At 44.5% G+C, this 17879-nt stretch overlaps 1 protein-coding gene across 3 annotated transcripts in view; it reads right to left on the bottom strand.

Moving 5' to 3' along the window:
- Window positions 1-310, bottom strand: part of PWP1 (PWP1 homolog, endonuclein) — a 56998-nt gene extending 56688 nt beyond the window's left edge. For all 3 annotated transcript variants that reach the window (XR_012647368.1, XM_075008073.1, XM_075008066.1), the window contains exons 1-2: window positions 202-310; window positions 18-76 (exon numbers count right to left, since the gene is read on the bottom strand). Coding sequence is in view for 2 of the 3 variants with exons in the window: in XM_075008073.1 (XP_074864174.1) it covers window positions 18-76; window positions 202-267 (125 nt within the window). In the remaining variant the exon portion in view is untranslated. The remainder of the gene's footprint in view (window positions 1-17; window positions 77-201) is intronic.
- Between the last annotated feature and the right edge of the window lie 17569 nt (window positions 311-17879).

The following is a 17879-nucleotide window of genomic DNA, read 5'->3' as shown; positions in this document are numbered from 1 at the left end:
GCGATCCGGCTACCCACCTCAGCGTCTCCGCAGCCTCGCCGACGAGCCGCTTCAGCTCCTCGGCGCTGAGCTGCACCTGGTGGGGAAAACAGGCTGAGATCGAACAGCCAGTGCCGGCCCCCGCGTGCCCGGACGGGGCCGCAGATCCCGTGCACCGTCCCCGGAGAGAAGAGGTGCGTTCCCCGCATGAGGGCCTCTCACCTTGTCGGGTGTTTCCCTGGCGACCTCCCGACACACCCAGGTGGCGCAAGTCACGGGACCGCTCATATCTCCGAACACAGCACGTGCCGGCAACTCCGACGCGCACGCTCGTGCTACCCGCCCACACAAATAGTCGCGTGCCTGATGACGTAGCTGGAAACTGACCGAGCAACTGGCCCGCAAGGAGGGGCAGGCGGAGAAGAGCAGAGTAAGGTCATCATCATGCGTCTAGGCCAGGACTGGGAAGACAGTGACGTGTCGGCGGCTAAGACCCCTCCTTAACCAGAGGGGAGCGAACTCAGCCAATGGCAGGGATGGGGCGTGGCCGAAGGGAGGTGTCCGGGAGCCAGTGGGCGTGTCCAAGGGCTGGAAGCAGGACTGGGGTGGAAGGCGGGGCTGTCTGGGTACGGGGAGGGAGCCGTACTTATTCTCTTTGCTGCGCCGAGGGTGAGCTGGGTGGGGTCATGGTGACTGGGGAGAGCACCAGGCTCACAGCTGTTGCTTTTTGGCCTGCATGTTAGCTGGTGTTGCCCGGTGTTTTCCGGGGGGAGGTGAAATGCCTGGCTCAAGAGTCCCAGAGGGGTAGCCGTGTTAGGCTGGAGTAGGGTTGTCAGATTTCCAGGAGGCGCAATGTCTCCCCTCCCACCCCGCCTCCAGTACCTCTCCCCCGGAGCCAAGCACCCCCTGCCGCGCCCCGCCCCGCCCCGCCCCCAGTACCCCTCCCCCAGAGCCAGGCACCCCCAGCCCACTCCCCCTCTAGTCCAGTCCCCTTCCCGTCCCCCCAGAACCAGGCACCCCCAGCCTATACCCACTCTAACCTAATCCTCTTCCCCTCCCGCAGAGACATGCACCCATAGGCCCCATCCCTCACCGATTAGCTCTCCTGCAGACCCAGCCCCTGCTCTAACCCAGTCCCCTTTCCACCTTCTCCCAGAGCCGGACACCCCCTACTCTAACCCCAGTCCCCCTTCCCCAGAGTCAGATACACCCAGCTGCCCTGATTTAACCTATTGCCCTCCCGCAGTAATAGGCACAAACCCAAGCCCCCTATCTTCCCCCAGAGCCAGGCACCCCCTCTTTAACCCCAGTCCCCCTCCCTCAGAGCCAGGTACACCCAGCTTCCTTGCTTTAACCCAATACACTCCCCTAGAGATAGGCACACCCCAGTAACTCAATGCCACCCTGAGCCTGGAGGGTGCGGGGTCTCACTGAGCTGCTGCTACTAGTACCACTGCTGCCATCTACGATCACACACTTCTCCTTCAACAAGCACTAAGATGCATGCCCAGAGCAGCTCTGAGCAGGAGCTGCATTTAATTGGACAAAGAGACATATGTGGTTTGAGATGGCTGGGGGTTGGCCATGGCCACCCCTGCTCTAGGGCCTTGTCTACCTGACAAAATGTTCCTGGGGAAGGTTTTATTCTGCGCCTCATGGAATAATAAACTTTATTTTTTCCTTAACTTTGGTCCTTTTAAGGAAGTCAGAGGAATTCTATCTACAGTCATGCCATCTTGAAATGCACTCACCCAGGGCAGCTGGGAAGACCAAACGGTCTCATTAGAAATTCAGTTATGTCTTTTGAAACAAGGAGAACCCAGTCAGTGGAAAGATAGTGCAGGTTAGAAACTAGCAGAGTGTCAGGGAGGCACCTGACGTTTGGAATAGCGGGGTGAAAAACAGGAGTCAAGGGCATAGGTAGAATGTTCAAAAATTGGATTAATTGCCCCGGGACTGGGAAGCAACTGGGGCGCTGAACCCAGCTGGCAGCCTCACTGTGGGAACTGCAGCTGGGAGGGTTGGGGATCCCCCTGCCACCCCGAAGCTAGAAACTGACTGGGGTGCTGAGCCCAGCCAGCAGCCTAAGCTATGGGAACTGCAGCTGGCAGGGTCAGGGCTTGGAAGCTGCTGGGGTACCAAGTGAAGCTGGCAATCTTAGCCACGGGAACTGCATCTGATGGGGAGGTTGCCTGCCATTCCACGGCTGGGGCGCTGAGCCCAGCCAGCAGCCCCAGCTGCAGAAACTGCAGCCAGGGGGCTAGGGGTTCCCTGCCACCCTGTGGCTGGGGCACTGAGCCCAGTTGGCGGCTGGCAGCCCTAGATGTTAAGATATGACACGTTGCGTGTCTCCCATTTATGCAAAAATGTCCAGCAGGACATGGGACTTGTAGTGGTAATTCAGGACTGTCCCACGTGTTGCGGGACATCTGACAATCCTACTTCACCGAAAAAAAGCAATCCTGGAGCATCTTAGCTATTAACAATTTATTTATTAGCTCATTACCTAACAAATAGTTAGTTGTTAAGGTGCTGCTGCAGGACCGACTTTTGTGTCTGGCACAAGTTTGAGATTTCTGTGTCTGGGTAGTCCTGTATCTCTGAATGCAGTAGGCACAAGCTGTGGCAGACATTAAAAGAGCTCCAGGCTGCTCCTGTGGCAGCAGCTGGTGCACCTGACCCTTTAAAGTGATGCTGGAGCCCTAGCAGCCTGGAGCCAAGGCCCTCCTCACCCCATTGCTTAGGGCCTGGAGAAGTCTGGCCTGTGCCCCTAGGTGTTCTTTCCCTCTGTTCTTTCAAGGTCACACACAAACTATGTGTTTGTCAGTTTGCTTCTCATAGCAAACACAGCTTGACAAACTGCCACCGAGCGTCAGGGTTTGCAATCAGAGAACGCCCATTTGATTTAGCTGATGATCAGGCTTTGCTATATGGTTTTTTTGGGTTTTTTTTCGTAGTGGCTTCTATCATCTCTGGCTGTCTCATTCTTGTAATTGCTGCTTCCACTTGCCCTGTATGAAGCATGCTTAAAATCTCTCAGCTTTAACCAAGTCTCCTATTGTCTATAGGCCAGAACCACAGTTGGTGATTCGTATATCATCTTCCAGCTTAACAGATGACTTCTTCTAGATCTCCTGGGATCTCAGCTCAGCCTGCTCCCAACTACCAGCACAAATACTGTTTTTAAAATAATCTCCTGCACTAGTCACTCTGACCAGGTCACTCGCCTCCTCAAATCCTTTACCTTCTGTACTGAGTTACAGCTCCCTGTCCCTAGAAGGGTCATCGCTCTGGCCTCCCCATGTCTATGGACTGCTCACATTTTTCTTCTGGAGCATTTCAATGCTAATCCACCAAAACTGGGGAATAAACCAAGATAAAAAACAAAAATAACAACCTAGCGCTGCTTCAAAAAAGAACATCAGCCTATGTATTATTGTTTATGTCTGCACTATAGGACCTGTGTTTGATTTAGATTAACAACTGTTTGGGAAGGTCTCATGTAAAATCTTCTTTCTCTGAACATCACTGAGTACATTACGTTATGCTCAGTAAATAATAAGGGTGTCCCCAAGGTATTTCCTCTCTAAAAACACTTCCATAGGAACAAAATTCACTTAACACCCTGGATCTGTGCAGATGCCTGTATCAGATGCTTTGGTGAAAGTACAGGAAATAATATTCCATAGTTGTATACCTAAGACATTTTGATTATCCTTTTCCCTTCCAAATGCTGTGATTCTACACACTGTATCTAATTAAACTATCATAGGATGGGGAAATGTCCACTGAAGCAAGTAGGCAGAAATCATTGCTATTTACATGCCTAAACTTTTGTTTCAGAGGTTAACTGGGAACTACAAGTGTGGGAAAGTTTAAATGAGGTTAAGGTATGGTATATTTCACATAATAAAATACAAGTTTTGACAGCAAAATTTAAACTTGGCAGCCAGCATGAGTACAGTATTTTAGCCATGTGGCAAGCAGACGGCACTGTAGGGCAGTTTCCCTATTTTATTGTCAGCTTCCTGTAGTGCTTGAGTGAGGGGGAAGTAATATCTATCAAAATACAATGTTTATAATGAGCTTATGGCATTTCTCATGCCCTGTTTTCTTCATCCATTTTTTGTATCCTGTCTTGTATTTGTAAATGGATAACATAATGAGGCCCCAATCCTAACTGCTGCCGCTGATGTAATTGCTCCTGTGAGAGGTGGAGCACTTACGTACATGTATGTAGCTTGATGCAGCTTTGGTGTAGACACTGCATTGATTCCATTGATTGTTGCTGCCTTTCAGAAGCCATCCTGCAGTGCCCTACCATGACAAGTTGGTGCTAATGCTCCCAGTGAGGATGTGCACCAAAGACACAAGGAGCATAGTGTGGACATGCAAAAGCAGTTTAGTGACTGTCATGGCATTAAGTCAATGTAACTTAGCTTACTTGAATTTTGTAGCATAGGCTTGCCCTTATTCTGGTATGTGAGGGGCTTTTTGCAATTTAGCATAACCCATTCTCCATCAACTAAATTGAAAAGGGACACTCATAATGGAATAAGTGCGACTACATTAGGGGCAAGCCTACGCTTGTGATGCTGACCTGGCATGCTGCTGTGCAGCTGTAATGATGATGCTTTACAGGAGGGTCAAAGAGCTGAATAATTTAATGTGGGGACAGGAGCGAGTGGTACCGCAAGGGGATGTAGTGGTATCTCTCATAGTCACAAAGGAGACAATTTCAAGGTTCTTAGCCGACCTTATGGGCACATTCAAGCTCATCAAGATGAAATTTGCTCAGGGAGCCCACTGGAGCCTAACACATGATAGTATTTTATATATCTGCACAATCAACTGTGAGCATCATCTTATGTTGTGGGGATCGCATGGCAATGTACTACAGTTAACTCAAGTTAAATATGAGTCAACAGTGTGATGCTGTTGCAAAAAAAGCAAACATGATTCTGGGATACATTAGCAGGTGTGTTGTGAACACGACATGAGAAATCATTCTTCCACTCTACTCTGCGCTGGTTAGGCCTCAGCTGGAATATTGTGTCCAGTTCTGGGCACCCCAATTCAAAAAAGATGTGGAGAAATTAGAGAAGGTCCAGAGAAGAGCAACTAGAATGATAAAAGGTCTGGAGAACATGACTTATGAAGAAAGGCTGAAAGAATTGGGCTTGTTTAGCTTGGAAAAGAGAAGATTGAGAGGGGACATGATAGCGGTTTTCAGATATCTTAAAGGGTGTCATAAGGAGGAGGGAGAAAACTTGTTCTTCTTAGCCTCTGAGGAGAGAACAAGAGGCAATGGACTTAAGCTGCAGCAAGGGAAGTTTAGGTTGGACATTAGGAAAAAGTTCCTAACTGTCAGGGTGGTCAAGTACTGGAATAAGTTGCCAAGGGAGGTTGTGGAATCTCCCTCGCTGGAGATATTTAAGACCAGATTAGATAGATGTCTATCAGGGATGGTTTAGATAGTGGTCGGTCCTGCCGTCGGGGCAGGGGACTGGACTCGATGGCCTCTTGAGGCCCCTTCCAGTCCTAGTGTTCTATGATTCTACAGGTTGAACCTCTCTAATCTGGCACCCTCGGGATGAGTGCTGAAAGAGAATTTGGTGGACCACATAAAGTCAATACTGTCTAGCAGCGTTACCACTGCTTACTGGACTCTTAGAAGACATTTAGGGGCAAATTAGAGCCAAACAACAGCATTGGCTGCTGAGAGCCAGGACTGGTGGCTGTAAACAAACTTCAGAGGACCATGGAAAACTCAGCCATACCCATGATAAGTGGTTGAACAGCTAACTAAAATTGTGCTGGATTACAGAAGTTGCCAGATGTGAGAATTCTGGATTAGAGTTTCAACTTGCACCGCCTTTTTCCTTCACTCTGTTGTACAATAAACATGATACAGTGGAAGGAATGAGTCAGGCCTTCACATATGCATACGGTTTCATTACGCTGACTGAAGGGAGTTGCAAGCAAGAATACAAGGACTATATTTGACTCTAAATCCCCCAAACCAGACGAGATTTTTAGCAATTAAAATTAGTATAAAATCAACCTGCTGAATCAATAAACCTGAAATGAAAAGATTTTAAACACCTGCTTTGAATTCCATGATGATGCTCTTATCCTTTTAAATAGCTCTTAAAGCCTATTTCTTCTGTGACACTTATTAGTATTTAATTGCCACCTTGTTTATACACTTGCTGCTGCATTATATGATGACTCTGCAATGTCTGATCACCCAGGTCTTTATGTCTTCAAATTGTCTAGTTATGCCCAGATCGTACAAAGACTTATCATGCATCTGCTTAGTTCTAAGCACAACGACCTCACTGAAGCAAATTGTGTGGAAGATTGAACACTTCTTGGAGCAGGCACCATGTCTTTTCCACGTCCTGTACAATAAAAATAATCATTGTAAGTGCTGAATTGAAAACTATCAGCATTTCCAGCTGTAAAATCCATATCGTCATAAGATTCCTGGTCACCTGTTACTGGAAGAATCCCAATTTTGTCGCTATTTGAATTAAACAGAGAAATATCTGAAATATTTTGGGAAGGAAAAACAAAAAACACTCACAGCAGCCATTTCCTAGGCTCCAAACTACAATTTTTATTGAACAGAGATGGCTCATAAACACACTCAAAAGAGCTCCACATTCTGTTCAGGAATATTCCTTTCAATCTAATAAACTTTGGAGGGAGCAGTATGAAATAAGATTAAAATATGGTTCTGCTATGTTTATTAATAACTTTGCCTCACAAATACAGAATGATAAGCTATTATTTGAAGTATGAAAATACACCACCATTGTTATAACTTAAATTAAGCCTTTGAGTTAACAAATGTGCAAAAAAGGTAGCCAATGTATTAACTTTAAACATTTTAAATCAATAGAACACATTTCCCAGAGGTAAACATAAAGCAAACAGCTATTTATGGTGTTTACAAGCCACCTAAAAGTTATAAACATCAAGTGCCAAATGACTAGATGGTTACCTTAGCTCTCCATAAAGCTATATTAATATTTCACTTTCAACAGGCTCCTACAATGAAAAATGTGAAGCATGGAAAGCTGAAAATAAAACCTTTACTATCCAGAGGCAAGAGAAAACTGGAATTTTTTAGAGCCTGATCCAGTGAAGCATTTAAGCGCATCCTTAACTTTACACATGCAAGTGGTCTCACTGAGGCTACTCACATGCTTAAAATTAAGCAAACATTTTGCTGGATTGGGCCCTTAGTTCCATTATAAAAAAGGACTAATAGTATCATCTTCTGAAAGATGAAGTCAAGCATTGCTATATAGCATGCCTAAAAAAGGTATAGGCCACTTATCTGGTGTGAATAAATAAGGTAACACGCATTAAAATGATTTGCATACCTGCCTGCTTAGTGAAAGTTGGTTATAGTTTCACCAAACTGAAAAATGACCCTTTCGGTAGTTGTGCTCACGCCTGAATATGAAATCCCATATTACACACACCCAGAAATAATATGACAAATATACTATCAATAAAAACATATTTTTATGCCGCCAACTAATAAAAGTTCATATTTCAATATTGTTCACGTAATATACAATTTGCACAAAACATGGCTGTCCAACAAGAATATATTGCAGGCTAGCATAGATATATTTTTCTTAAAAGAATTATAAGCCAGAGTTCATGCAAATAAATTGAGAGTAATAACACAACATGAAAAATTTTGTTGTTTTTTTTTAAACAAATTATCAGACCCATTCAATACAGAGACGTTAGGTATATGCACATTTTGTATTTTATTTTATTATCTGTGTTACATTAAATTATGGATTCCTTCTTACCACAACAGATCCCTATTAAAGACTGGTCCAAATAGCATTTTGTGTATTTTCCACCCACTTGGACCGCCAGAAACTCAACCACTTCCCATCTACTGTAGATGACTATAAAGAAGGCACTTATCCATTGGCCACGTGTGAGGGCAAGCCACCTCCTCCAAAGCCAACCTCAGTCCTGAGTCATAGTCTTAACCACATGTGTAGTGGGTGGCTGTCGCTCCATCCCTTCTGTCTGTGACTGTCCCCAAGGATGACTTGCTTAGTCTCCAGGACCTTTAAAGTTGGAAACCTAAGAGTGAAGAATCTGGATCTCCTGAAGAGCAGTGCATAGTACAGCACTGCTACCTAAGGCTACGTCTACACGTGCAGCCAATATCGAAATAGCTTATTTCGATGTTGCGACATCGAAATAGTCTATTTCGATGAATAACGTCTACACGTCCTCCAGGGCCAGCAACGTCGATGTTCAACTTCGACGTTGCTCAGCCCAACATCGAAATAGGCGCAGCGAGGGAACGTCTACACGTCAAAGTAGCACACATCGAAATAGGGATGCCAGGCACAGCTGCAGACAGGGTCACAGGGCGGACTCAACAGCAAGCCGCTCCCTTAAAGGGCCCCTCCCAGACACAGTTGCACTAAACAACACAAGATACACAGAGCCGACAACTGGTTGCAGACCCTGTGCCTGCAGCATAGATCCCCAGCTGCCGCAGAAGCAGCCAGAAGCCCTGGGCTAAGGGCTGCTGCCCACGGTGACCATAGAGCCCCGCAGGGGCTGGAGAGAGAGCATCTCTCAACCCCCCAGCTGATGGCCGCCATGGAGGACCCAGCAATTTCGACATTGCGGGACGCGGATCGTCTACACAGTCCCTACTTCGACGTTCAACGTCGAAGTAGGGCGCTATTCCTATCTCCTCATGAGGTTAGCAATTTCGACGTCTCGCCGCCTAACGTCGAAGTTAACTTCGAAATAGCGCCCGACGCGTGTAGACGCGACGGGCGCTATTTCGAAGTTGGTGCCGCTACTTCGAAGTAGCGTGCACGTGTAGACGCAGCTTAAGTGACCAGATCTGTACAGTGAATGACACGTATCCTCTGGTTTGAAATTTACATACAATATACACAAATAATGCTATTCTATCGCGGTGCAAGTTTATTATTCTCTGGTGTGTTCCCATAAAGTTTGTTTGGTTTCAGGGTTTTTGGCCTTCACACAAAGCTACCAACAGAGTTTACGAAAGAATGGTCTGTCTGACAAATATACTTCATTATGTGGACTCAGTTATATACTCCCTTCACAGAAAATGCTGGTTGACTTCCCTGCAAGTTTTGCTTACATATTGGACTGGAACCAGCAAACTAAATTCATCTCTGCTATAACTCCTTTGACTTCAGTGTATTTGCAACCACGGTGAATCGGCAGGATCTGGTTTTTTTCCAGGAAGGAATCAGTCTCACTGAGTTCATATATCAGTGAGTCTGTACAGTCCATGGGCCAAATCCTGTTCTCCTTAATTTTGCTGGGACTAGCCCTGTTTGGGCAAGTAAGTAGAGTTTGGCCCAATGTGAAAGTTTTTAAAGTCTTTGGCGTTATTTCATACTCACTGGCTTCAGGTGCTGCCTCAAAGAAAGGGATTTTAAAAAATAAAATGTAATTATATTAAATACTACATATTAGTCTGACCAGCTAAACAGATGTGTATCAAATGGCTCCCTCCTGAAACTCCAATTGCCAGTGTTTTCTCAGGCAGCGTCAATTCATGAAAATGCTTCACACTTACATTTGGGCGTCATTCTGCAGCTTGTAAATGTGTGATATTTCCAAAATCACTGGAAACGTGAAGGCTCAGATTCACCAGAGAACTGAAGTACTTTAGTAATCCTGCCACTTTCCAGAAAAAAACACTTAAATACCTGCTGAATTTTAATTTCAAACACATGCTTAAGTATGACTGAAACCAATGGCTCTGAAGCACATGCTTAAGTTTTCTGCTGGAGAAGAATGCTTAAAGTCACATACTTTTAACACACTCTTTATTAAGTGCTTTGATGAATTAGGCCCAATATGCACAAAGACAGGTAGGATTGTGTCTTCAGGGCATATTCTCCCTTCAGTGCTTATGGGAACCTCTCATTGATAACCATAATTTTACATATGGAGAGAAGGGAGAATATATTCCTAATGCAGTGTTTCTCAGTGCCCAGTCCATGGGCCAGCACTGCTCCCTGAGATCTCCCTGACACAGTTTAGCTTCCTCCAGTTCCTTGTCTCCAAAAAGGTTAACAAACACTGCTTAACACACTGTGAAGTTGTAGGCCTGACCCTACTCCCACCAATGTGAAAGGAAGGATTCCCACTGATGTAAGTCAGAGTTTGCTCAGGCACTAAAATAAGTGTGCCTTTTGCTCTACTGCAGATAACTTTCTCTATAAACCCAGCTGCCCCCATTTCTTAACTTGGTTACAACAACTCACTCAGAAAGCTTTGCACACATCGTCTCAAACTCAAATTATTTTAAATTATGTACAAAGATCTGGATAGCCAGACTAAAGAAAGAAATCCTGTCTGATTTCAAATACTGGTCTGCATTTGTACAATGCACACACTGGATTTACAAAACGACATTTGGCAAGGCATAAAACTTAATCTCACTGGACCAGAGATCAAGATTAAAAGAGTCTAAGGTGCACTAAGTGAGTATGTTTTCAGAAAGTTTCCTAAGACATTTTAGCAATGAGAATGCACTAAAGATTTCATTATACTATTGGACACATGAAGACCCATCAGACTGAATACATGAGTCTGCAAGAAAAACCTTCTTTTTAAGCTTTTTTAAAAAATAGAAAACAAAATAATTAAATAAATATTTTAAAGACACATTCAGATTACAATACATTTAGATAAAAGCTGCTACATTTAAAATTAAGACTGGTATCTCTTATTTAATATGCTCCCTTGTGCTTTTTATGTAATGACATGAATCAAGGGTAGATTCTTCTTCTGCAGACAGCTTGATCCATATCTTTAACATCTAAACTGTTTTGATACTGGGCAAGATTGTTCAACATCCCAAAGAACATAAGAACATATACCCCAAAGAACATAAAAATGGACATACTGGGTCACACTAAGGCAATGTCTAAACTAGACAGTTTTGTCAGAAAAATGGCCATTGTGCTGACAAAACCTGCTTTTGTCCAGATCCCAAAGGCATTCTGTCAATTGGAAGTCAACAGAATGCAGCACTTTTGTCGACAGCTGAACCCGCTTGCCACGAGGGGTCATCTGTCGACAGAAAGTTGGTCTGGACATTTTGGGTGTCCTCTTTTGACAGATTGGGATTCCGGGACACTGGGCAGCCAGTGCTGCTGTGCTTCCAGTTGGCCATTTTGCCAATGGAGTGGCTGGGCAGTCTGGCCATTCTCCGTCAATAGAGCAGAACGCTCTTGCGATCTGCTTGGTAGTTTGGCTGCAATCTGTTGACAGAAATATTGTTGGAAGACATCTTCCAACAAATACTTCTGTCAATTAATCCCTGTAATCTAGACAAAGCCTAAAGTTCCATCTAGCCCAGTATCCTGTCTTCTGACAGTGACCAATGCCAGGTGCCCCAGAAGAATGAACAAAATCATCAAGTGATCCCTGCCACCTATTCCCAGCTTCTGACAAAGAGAGGCTAGGGACACCATTCCTACCCATACTGGCTAATAGCCATTAATGCACCTATTACCTGTGGATTTATCTAGCTCTTTTTTGAGCTCTGTTAAAGACTTTCAATAAGCTTTAGGCTCCTAAGTCTGTTAGACTCCTAAATCACCAAGATCCTTTCAAAAAAGTACCCATTGAGCTTAACTCTTGAAATCATCTATAATTACCCTACTTTCTATCCAATGGCTTTTACTATTGTGCAGTTTGTACACACTTAAATGGCCAATGAGAAGGGCAAACAAATCTCCCAGTTGCACTGTTCATTTAAAATAAGTAGAACACTTATATAAACCCAAAAGTCAGTAGTTAAATGATGGCTGCATAAAGTAGGACATCACCTCTTTGTGCTCTGGCTAGTATCATCCGATTGTGCAGTTCTTAGTTTGCTCCCCAATAAAGAAAACTTTTCCATAGAAACCTTGTTGAGATATGGCATATGAAACCTTCCTGTGCTGGATAGAGCGACCATATTAGTTAAAAATAGCAAGAATAATAAATTAATTGAAGTGCCAACAAGTAATCCAAGAGTTATTAGTATTACAAGATAAAAGCAAAAGCTGTCTTTTTTCTGCAGGAAGGGTTTACAAAATCTGCAGCAATCAGAAGTCAGCATGGTACAGTTGTGTTTTGTTCTGGGAAGAAATTTTGTCAAATCATGTCATTCTTTCTGGTTTTAGTTTTTCTCTAATAACTTTGTAAATGTAACTTTTACTGAAAACTGAAAGAGGCAGCTGACAGACCTGGGCAAGGGTGAAAAAATCAAGCAAGCTAGTGAGTCTCCTATACCGTGTTAGCTCTTCTGTGTCTCTAAAGCTTTGGCAGTGGGATTCTTTCAGCTGTTATTTGCTGAGGTAAATATAAGACCACAAAGACAGGGCTTCCAAGACGGAGATGGGAAGGTATCTTTTCCTACTTAAGCACATAGATTCTGGTCCCCAATTACATATTTGCTTTTCTGCTTAGGTGCAAAATGATTCACACTTTAGATTGATAGCAAACTGTTTACTGTCTGACTGGGGCCTAATCTACTGGACTTCAGAGCGTACCGCACCAAGCCTTTTGCTTTGTTTTATGAACAGCCCCATGGTATAATTTGAATCAATATTTTTTCTAGAATGCCCATTTCTCCCTCATGTAACTTACAAACTACTGCCAATGATCTTATATCAAACATTAAAAAATCCTGACCTATATTCAAAGGTAACCCAGGGCCCTGCCAGCTCTTTAAATAGCTACCTGCTGGCTTTTGCTGCAGCTCAGCCAGTTCTTGCCAGAGCTGTGTACCAGGGTGCACTGCTTACTTCCATCTCTGCCTCTGGGGCAAGTGGAGCGGGAAGTTTAGCAAATCAATCACTAATGCATATTGCTGAACCCTTAGCATCAGGGATGACTGACATTAACAAGAGATTTCATTACATACATGATTTCTCATCTCATAAGCTCTAGTGTAGATTCATTTACCATCCATGGCGTGCTCTCTCTCTCTCACACACACACACACACAAACAAAAGTAAAAAGCCAAATCATTTTGCACATGAAAGAATAGAAGCAGAACATGAACTGTTCAGATACAGAATAGCTGATATTTATGAAGAATCATCTGTCCCAGAGGGTTCTAAAATGCTTAAAAGATCAAAATCTTGCCCTGAGTAGGCTCATTGTGTGCAGGTGGTATTACAGGAAGAAGGCTTGCAGATGAGCTTGACAAAGACAGTCCTGTAGCCATTCCGTTTGTGCAAAGAGGCTGAGGGACCTCTTTTCAGCACACCATAATGTTGCTCTAAAATGAGCAGGATCCAGCCCCCTGTACTGTGTGATTCAGGACACTGTATACAGGGAATCATGGAGTCCTGATTCCACCATCTTGGGACGGTAAGGTGTCAGGAGCTAGGCCTCCACACAGTGCTGAAAAGAGCCAGAGAGGAGTGTCATACTTTGCTGTTGTGTAGTTCCACCCATGCAACGTAAGGTTGGAGTTTAAGTTATTGATTAGATGTATAATTCTCTGTCTCACACAAATTTCTTCATCGACAAATAACACGCAAGTGAATGCTAGGGTGAAAGGCAGATGCTTAACAACAGCACACTGCAATGGTACACAGAAATTTAGGACAAAAACGTGAATAGCATACCTACTTGAAATATACTGGAGGAATTTTGATAGCTACAATGTAATTACTAAACTGGAGTTTGGCCAAGACTCTTAGGCTGACAACTCTTGTGTAATGTGCCAACAGTTCTTTAATGAGCATAAGGGGTCAGCATCTCAGCTTTATGTCTCATCTGAAAAATGTCACCACCCACAGCATAGTGCCCACAAATAGGGCATTGGTTCAGCGACTCAGAGGGGAAAAGCCACCTTCTGACCCATGAGCTGTGCCTTCTGAAGCACAAGTTCATTGAAGAACTAGCCAGCCTTGACCTTACTTAGCTTGGCCTCTCTGATAAACTGAATTATTGTACTTTAGTCTAACACCGTTCAGTCTGAAGGATCTCAAAGTGCTTCATGAATTAGAGCCCTACTGCACCATTCAAATCCAGAACGACTGGAACCCAGGGCTGCATCCAACTGGCATACAAAGGACACTGCACATCAATGCGGGAAAGGGCAACTTTCAATCAAAGATAACAAGCCAAATCCCCACATACCAGCAGGAGGAATTGAGCTTGGGACCTCAGGAGTTTAGTGTAAGAGGCTCTACTGCATGAGCTAAAAGCCAGGTAACTGTTAGCTACAGCTGGAGAGCAGACTCCTTATTCTCTCTACACGTGGTCTTAGTGCCACTAGATGGGACAGTACACCACACCCAGAAGATGTGTAGGTTACATATGTGCTGAATGACACCTATCCTCCCCCCAACAGTAAACTACCTGGTATTGGATTTATCCATGACTTGAAGGACTCGAGCTATTTTGAACCTTAGCTCACTAAGCCATCTCTGCCAGTGCTGCTGAGGTGTGACACCGTTCATTCTGAAGGATCTCAAAAGAAGGGGCAGAGCCAAGGGCAAAGGGAGCAGGGCTTTGGGCAGGTAGCCCTCACCCCACCCCTTGGGCACCCCCAGAGATGCACACAGAGCGGCGGCACAGCACTGCCGTGGCATTTCAAAGGGGCCTGGAGCTCTGGCAGCTGCTGCTGCTATTTCAGCAGCAGTGGGTGACGCTCTGGGCCCCTTTGAAACGTTGGACTTGGAGGCAACTGCCCCTTTTGCACCCTGCACTCATCAGTGAGCCTGCTCAGATGGATATAATAATACTGCCTCACAGAGATATTGGGATGTTTATTAAAGGCTAGATTCAGACACCCTCCCTCTCTTTGCTTAATACCTCACTCCATCCTTAGTCCTGTTAATTTCAATGGGACTATTTTGGGGCTAAGGTATTAAGCAGAATAAGAGCAACAACATCAGGCTTGCAATATTTATAAAGCATTTGGAGATTTGCAGCTGAAAGACATGAGCAGCCAAACCCCACAGTCCTTAGTCAGCTTTTACTGCACCCTTATTCATGCAGAAGAGGGATCGATTCAACCTTTGACGAATCCAGACTTCAGTATCTGGTCTGATGAAAGTATTAGTATTAATCTAGAGCTGACTCCTGAGGGAGTCTGAGCACCTGCAACTTGTACTGATTTCAGTGGAAGCTGCAGGTATTGTGCCTACTTCAGTGTTTGGCCTGTGGTCAACCAAATAGGGAAATGGCTTTTTTTTTTTTCTTTTGCTTCTAGTTTGGCTGGAGCCTCAATATTATATATAAATTTAGATGTGTTAGCATTAATGACAGCTGTACATATATCAATAACAAATTAACAGAGGGGTCCCAATTGACTTTGCTTGTTATGTGCAGGACTGGGCCTATAATCTGATTCCTTTAAAAACTCTTTAAAAACCCAGCTGTCTCTTTCACTACTGCACCATTTAAGTGTGGCTCGTTGTAGTGGCAGCTGAGATCATGGAACAAAATACATAAATAAACCACCGTCAATCATCAGACAACAGTGCATTTTGGCACAGAACTGGGGGGGTCCCTGAAAGACTCCCTATCACACAGCACGCTGTATCCAAAAGGGACGGGGATAATTTTCAGTATGATCAGTGGATCTTCCACACAAAGAGTTATGAGTTTAAAAAGTGACATATTAGGCTGTGTCTACACTAGCTCTGGCCTTTCGAAAGGGGGATGCTAATACAACACTTCGGGATATGCTAATGAGGCACTGCCATGAATATGCAATGCCTCATTAACATAATGGCGGCCACGGTGATTTGAAAGCGCCGCTTTCAAATCGTGCACCTCCCAGGTAGACAGGGGTAAGGAATCTTAGCAGAGCAGCTCTTGGCAGTGCCAGAGGAAGGTGTGTCACTAATTCCGCATGTACTGTTTTTAGTACATACATTGCTATACTTTGCACTATCAGTTCACTTCTGAGCCAGGACTTTGCATGCGAAGTTTTGGCCTGAAGCCAGGCTCCTTTAGGGAACTGGCCATTATCTAGAACAGAAAACATTTGGCAACCATCTGTTTCTAAAGGGCGATGAATGGCCTCCAGTCTGTGTAACAGGGAGGTGGTTTTGGAGTTCTCCCTGAAATGTGTACTAACCTCACTCCCTGGTACGCAAACACTTCCCTATCATATGTGTCCTCCCAGCTACCCTCCTCTGCCAGTTCTCAAGCTGACCACTGGGCAATGAACCATTGGGGAGAGCGGGGTTACTTGAGCTAGTATCTGCCAGGCTCAGAGAGGGAACCAGCATGGTTCTAGAACAGGTAGGTAGATAAGGAGGATGCAGGAGCTGAGCTGCCAACAGCTTAGGCAATGTGGGTTTGTCCTGCGAACTGTGGGGTAATTACAGCAGCTATGTGGAGACTGGGTCTCTTCTAGAGAAAGAGGAGCAGGATTTGCTGCTGTGAAGGATCAAAATGCATGTAGGTGACCAAATACCATGGTGACAGGCAACCTTATAAAAGCCTAGATGGTGTGGGGGGAAGTCTTAGGTAGTCATGCAGAGGGAAGGGGAATGCAGGTGCTGACTGAGAAAAAATATACACATATACACTTTTCTCAAGAGTTTTTAAAGGAAGTCCCAATTCACCCAGCCATCTGAAATTCCCTGGGGGAAGGTTAGAGGGAATTCTTCCCCCAAACAGATTAATTATTGTGACTGGTACAGAGATTTTGTTTTCTGAAACAACCGCACTGTTTCTAAAAGACAGATGTGCACCACTACAACGCTCGCTATATGGGAAGGCCATGTCCTGTAGGGATTGTGTTTATATTCTGAGAGGTTTTGGATGAAATCACCACCAGAGAGGCCTCAGCTGAAATGGAACGATAGCAGTTCTGGTCCGGTTGGGTGCAGAACAGGAACTCAAAGAGACTCTGGAATCGGTGCATTTGGAAGCTCAGTGGGACCCCAGGTCTGTACTTCCTGATTTTTTTTTGTCTGGGAACTCTGCCCCCTGTGCAAACTTCATGATGAAAACCATTCCATTTTTGCTGCCATAGTTAGCCCTCTCAGGAAGTTTTCCACAAGTGTATGCAAACCAATAATCGTGCAATGCCCTCTAACATATCCGTTAACAATATCTGTAATAGCAACAGACACTGCTACATCAATCAACAGCCAGAATCCACTTTCAGGGGCATTTTGATCCCATAGGTTTGTTCTCCTGTTCATGCTTAGCTGAGACCAGCAAAGCAAAACCCATGGTAGCAGTAAGTTAAATCTGAAGGCTTATGTACTGGAAGACCAAGTATTAGACTGTGCTCCATGTTCCAAATTAATGAGCCCCTGAAGAAGGAAAGGGAATGACATTATGCTGAGGGAGGTTTGTACTGTGTGTTGAGAGGCAGATATGCTAAGTGGCTACTAGTTTGGGGTTCAATTTTGCCTTGGATGCTCTCAGAATTCCTTTTTAGTTCATGGTAGCCCCTGCACACAGACTGAAGAGCAGAATTTGTTCCCTTGTTCCCAACAGAACACTTCCAGTGAATGTAATACTGACAGAAGATGTATTAGAGATAGACAAGCAAGTGAATTCCACTGGATAGCAGCAGATCAGATACTACAAAGTCAGTGACACTTGAAGATTACCATCTTATATGACTTGGTCCCAGCCTACGGCAATCAATTCTCAGGATGAGACAGGAGTGAAGGCTTCCCCACCCAGTTTTGTTTTTTATTTTATTTTTTTGTTGCTGATTCTGCCAAAGGAAGTTACACCCACTGTGGTGGATTTCTATGCTGATGACAACAGCATATCACACATTGACATTCCAGTGAGCAACACAGGGATATAATCCATCACCAATGCCCTGGGTCACTATTAATGTCTGCACTGAAGTCTTTGC

Source organism: Carettochelys insculpta, chromosome 1, assembly GCF_033958435.1.
Source record: "Carettochelys insculpta isolate YL-2023 chromosome 1, ASM3395843v1, whole genome shotgun sequence".
NCBI classification, from domain to species: domain Eukaryota; kingdom Metazoa; phylum Chordata; order Testudines; family Carettochelyidae; genus Carettochelys; species Carettochelys insculpta.
The sequence above is the reverse complement of the archived record's forward strand: the minus strand, read 5'-3'. Positions and strand labels throughout refer to the sequence as shown.